A 5,297-nucleotide genomic window follows, 5' to 3' on the forward strand; every position below is an offset into this window, starting at 1 on the left:
TAGAGATAGAAAAGAGAGAAAAAAAGAAAAAAAGAAGAAAACTAAAGGCTATATATAGAAGAGAGACAAAAAAAACAAAAAAAAAATAAAAAAAAAGTTAAGTTGATATGATACAGAAGTTTTAAGTTTTTGACTTAGAGTTAAAGTGGATTGAAATTATTTTTACCCAATTTATATTTGACCAAATCCATATTTACTCATATTTATATAGGCAAATTGCAATCCAAATTATTTTTGCTCGATTCATATTTAACCCATTCAAATTCAATCTAATTTGCCTATTTTCCACCCCTAATCATACCTCAAAAAATTGATTATTATGGAATAGAGGGAGCACAATTAGTAGCAATTTTCTTTTAGTAACCGAACAAAAATAAAAGAAACAGAAATAGGATTCAAGTCTAGTTTTCCTTCGGTTTAGCGGTCCAAACAAAAATAAAAAAGTAAAAAAGAAACCGGTTTTTCCCAATAAGCAACCAAAAGAAAAAATAAATTTAAAATACTGTTTGCCCTCTCAGCTCTCCTCCCCGTAACATCTATTTATTCCCACCTCAGTCCCTCCTTTTTTCTCATTGCAATTTCTCCTCCAACAAAATCCTCTTACTTTCCCCCCCTCAAAACACACACACACACACACACATTGAGGTTAGTGCTCATATATAGGTATCCAAAAAAGTTCCCAACATTTCTCAATTTTGAGGAAAAATGTCAATTTTGTGGTTCTCCATAATTGGTCTCATTTGTATATTTATTAATTGTGTTCATGGCAATGAAGGAGGATGGATTGAAGCTCATGCAACTTTCTATGGTGGTGGTGATGCTTCCGGAACCATGGGTATGCTCGCAACTTCTTTATACATAGCAGAGTCAGAATTTTTAATTCATGTATAAATTATTTATAAATATTAAGTACATTCTTTAATGCCGAGTACAAAATTTAAGTCAAAGCTATTAAGTTCTGTCGAATTTGTAACTACAATGGTGACTGTGCCTTTGCTTTTTTCCATATTTGAGTAAAAGATTTATATTTAATCCTATAACTATAAATCAGGTGGAGCATGTGGTTATGGGAATTTGTACAGCGAAGGATATGGTACAAACACAGCAGCATTGAGTACAGCACTATTCAACAATGGGCTGAGTTGTGGAGCATGCTTTGAGCTTAAGTGTGTGGGTGATTCGAAGTGGTGCCTTCCAGGCTCAATAGTGGTCACTGCAACCAATTTTTGCCCTCCAAATTTTGCTCTTCCAAACAATGCTGGTGGGTGGTGCAATCCTCCTTTGCATCATTTTGACCTCTCTCAGCCTGTTTTTCAACAAATGGCTCAGTATAGAGCTGGGATTGTCCCTGTTGCTTATCGAAGGTAAGAGCCTATGCTGAGTTTAATTTAAAATCTTGAATCTAATAAACAGTACCTCATGTGGTTCTTGTTTTTCTCGTTTTATTTTAGTATTTGTTGAAAAATCTCAAGTTGTCCTGTTTTTGACTTTTAAGGGTTGCGGTAAAGCTAGTTGACAAGATGAGAATAAAAAAATTGACATATCGCCACACAAATATTATGATACAGTATATTTTAGACTACAAATTCTTTAATGTTTTACTCTTTTTTCAAAAAGAATGACACTAAGTTATAAAAAATAAAAAAGATTTTTAAATTATGTGGTTCTATATTAAAATTATGTCAAGTTTATCAAAATGTCATTTAACTTATGATATTAAATATGTCACTTGAAAAGTTACTATTAACAAAAAAAAAATGAAAAGGGTTAAAAAAAAATAGATTTTTTTTAAAAAAAACAAAGGGAGTAATATTTATGTGGACTTAAGTCCGGTATGCTCGCAAAAATAAAAATGAAAAAACCCATCTTATGCGGGGACAGACCTAACTTATAAGTTATGAATTCACCTGAACTCAAATAGATTTTGCTTAGACCTTCGTTAACAGAATCTATTAAATATTTGTGTATGAACTCAGTTGTCGTTGTATATTGCTATCCTGATTTATTAATAAAACCCAAAATTCTCCAAAAAAAAAAAAAAAAAAAAAAAAAAAACCTATAAACTTCAAATTTTGAATTAAGTCCCACCAGGAAACTGGCCTTTTGGAAATTCCTGTCTTTCAGTGGTGTCATATCCCGTGAATCGCTAGTAGTTGGTTACATCTCGTGAGGGTAATTGGGACCCAATTGATTGTTTGGTTATATGTGCCCATTTCCCCAAAAAAGATCATTTTTTCCCAACAAACTTGTAGCTGAATCGGGACATGTAGCATCACGAGTTTCAAATGTTGTTGTCTTGGCATTTAACGTTATTAATGCAATGCAGGGTACCATGCCAGAAAAGGGGAGGCATCAGATTCACAATGAATGGTCACTCGTATTTCAACTTGGTGCTGGTGACCAACGTGGGAGGTTCAGGAGATGTCAATGCAGTTTCAGTTAAAGGGTCTAGAAGTGGCTGGATGCCTATGTCACGCAATTGGGGTCAAAATTGGCAGAGTAATTCATTTCTTGATGGTCAAATTCTCTCATTTAAGGTTACTACAGGTGATGGCCGCACTGTTATCTGCAGCAACGCTATCCCTGCTGGATGGTCCTTTGGCAAAACTTACACCGGCGCACAGTTCAATTAGGGATCATTTGATAAGTAAGAATATAATTAAGAAAATAAATCTATTGCAAGTGTGATAAATTAGGACTACTACTTATTAGTGTCGATGGGAAGAGCTTATTTTAAAGTGGCTCTAAACCATTTTCTTCTTCTTATTAATTTGTGAGTTTTATGATGGTTATTAAGATATGAAGTGATAAGTTTCTGTCTAATGGTCATTTTAGGGAGAGGACAGAAATTAGGGGCAGAGGTGGTGGATTTTATTGTCACCACCCGCCACACTACTTCATTATATTGTTGGGGATTAATTACTAGCATAGAGGTACTAAAACTATTTTCGTTTTTTGTTATTTCTTATTTTGGTTGTATGAAATTGGAGTGGATGTTAGAAATTACGAAAAACAGTTTATTGTGGTGCTTTGGTTTTATATTCCGGGGGCGGATATAGCTCATTGTTGCATCAACCTGTTATTTTGACTTGAACTATACATTATGATTAAAATTTTAACAAATACATTATTTTGTGAATTTTTGAATTCAAATGTTAGAACTAGACAAAAGTTTGAATGAATGAAATTCAAATTCGACGTCTGTTATGTTATTCCTCATAGGAATCCACAAAAGCTATGCAGAACAGAAGTGTGTCCTTTTCGCAACCTTCATTTGCGTGCGGTTTCAGATTGTAAAACGGTTGATACCGTGTCTGTTTTTTCCCTCAAACAAAAGAGCAAGAAAATGAATTTAAATAAAACAGTTACTTTTTTCGTCTCAAATTACTTGAGATATTTTTTATAAGTTAATAAGGAATATAAATAGATTAATATAAAATAATCCTAATGAAATTAGACGATTTTTTCTCAATTAATATGAATATAGTTGAAAAAATATAATTAATCATCTCTTGAATTCTTAAACATGATAAGTAATTTGAGACGAAGAGAGTAATCCACTCGAATTTAACCAGGAAACAAGAACTTTTGAATATCGTCTTTGCTCTTTTTATTTTAATTTGTTTGTTTAGTTTTAATTTGACATAAGTAGAAAAAAAAATATTTAAATTTTGTGATCTTAAGAAAGGACGATTTGATGCACTAAAGTTTCCGCTAGATGCGAAGTTCGAAAGGGGCAGAAATACGCGGATCTATTTTACGCAGTATTTCTTACATTTTTACAAGAGGATGTTTCCACGACTTGTAGCATAACCTTCTTTTTCACGTGGCAACAACTTTATCAGTAACTCCAAGGCTACCATTTAATTTTATGATCTTAAAGTAAAAATATGTAGAATGTATTGAATCCCCCCCCCCCCCCCCTTTAATTTTATAATTTTAAACATGATACATGAAAAGTTAAAATATAAAATTATCAAAAAAAAGATATTTTTTTTAAAATGAATAAGAAATGAAAGTAAGACAAACAAATCGACCTTACAGAGCTTTACAAGTTAACCTTATTTACTTCAAGTAAAAATTAGGGAAAAGGACATCACATAACTCTTTTGAAAAATAATGGTTAATAATGGCCCACATTTTATTTTTTGCACAAAACTGACACTTATTAGCCCTTAGGTTGTTAGGTTGTTTTAAATGTCATTTATTAGCCCTTGACACTTAGGCTGTTTTAAATGTCATTTATTAACCCTTCATTTAATAAGGCACACGTTAAAGGAAAAGGCTTACAGTTGTATACTTTTCTTTTTGAAGTTGGTTTTCGAATAGGATTTTGTGACTCTTTATTCTTTCCATAACCACTCTTATTTCTTCTTTCTTCTTTCCATAACCAATCTTCTTTCTTCTTTCTCTCCTTTCTTCAATCTGTGATAGTTAACAACCCAACAAAACTCATATCTCTTTTCTTCTAGTTTTAAATTTTTTCAATTAAGAACCCAACAAAACTCATATTTTTTTTCTTTTAATTCTTAATTTTTTCTATTTAGGTTATCTAAATTGAATTGAGTTTGTGAATTGTGTGGGTGGATGAAAAATAAGATAAAGGAATGAAAGAAGAAAAAATATACAAAATCTAGAAGTTGATTGGGATGGAAGAAAAGGGCTATTGTGTTGAAGCTAAAGTAATAGTGGATAGGTATGTAACGAAGAAACTTGAAGGAAATGGATTGTTTTTGAAGAAAAAAATATGTTTTATGATTCAAGATTGCATAGGATTGATTATCGATGGAGATTTCAGAGAAATGAAGGTTTGTATATGATGTGTATAAAAACAGTATGTTTAAAGTTTGTATATGATGTGTATAAAAACTGTATAAGATCTGTATATTTACGGTTTGAATATGATGTGTATAAAAACTGTATAACAACTATATATTTATGATTTGTATATGATATGTATAAAATCTGTATAAAAACTATATATTTAAGGTTTGTATATGATGTGTATAAAAACTATATAAAAATTGTATATTTAAGGCTTGTATATGATGTGTATAAAAAATGTATAAAAACTGTATATTTAAGGTTTGTATATGATATGTATAAAAATTGTATTATATAGAATATATTTTCTATATATGATCTGTATAGAATTTGTATCATTATTGTATAGAATATGTATATCTATAGGATGTATATAAACTGCATAAATATTGTATAGAATATTATCTAAATAATTATTTTACCTAAATAGTGAACAAAATGTGTATAGCCTTTTGACAAAAATAAAAGACACG

General features: G+C 30.8%; 1 protein-coding gene across 1 annotated transcript; it reads left to right on the forward strand.

The window, feature by feature from the left end:
* Positions 1 to 478: 478 nt before the first annotated feature.
* Positions 479 to 3,039, forward strand: LOC107862253 (expansin-A1). Its single transcript, XM_016707763.2, has 3 exons — positions 479 to 835; positions 1,052 to 1,364; positions 2,327 to 3,039. Exons 1-3 carry the CDS (start codon positions 706 to 708, stop codon positions 2,631 to 2,633), a joined length of 750 nt encoding a protein of 249 aa, XP_016563249.1. The 5' UTR covers positions 479 to 705; the 3' UTR covers positions 2,634 to 3,039.
* Positions 3,040 to 5,297: the final 2,258 nt, after the last annotated feature.

This window comes from Capsicum annuum, chromosome 3 (assembly GCF_002878395.1).
Source record: "Capsicum annuum cultivar UCD-10X-F1 chromosome 3, UCD10Xv1.1, whole genome shotgun sequence".
NCBI classification, from domain to species: domain Eukaryota; kingdom Viridiplantae; phylum Streptophyta; class Magnoliopsida; order Solanales; family Solanaceae; genus Capsicum; species Capsicum annuum.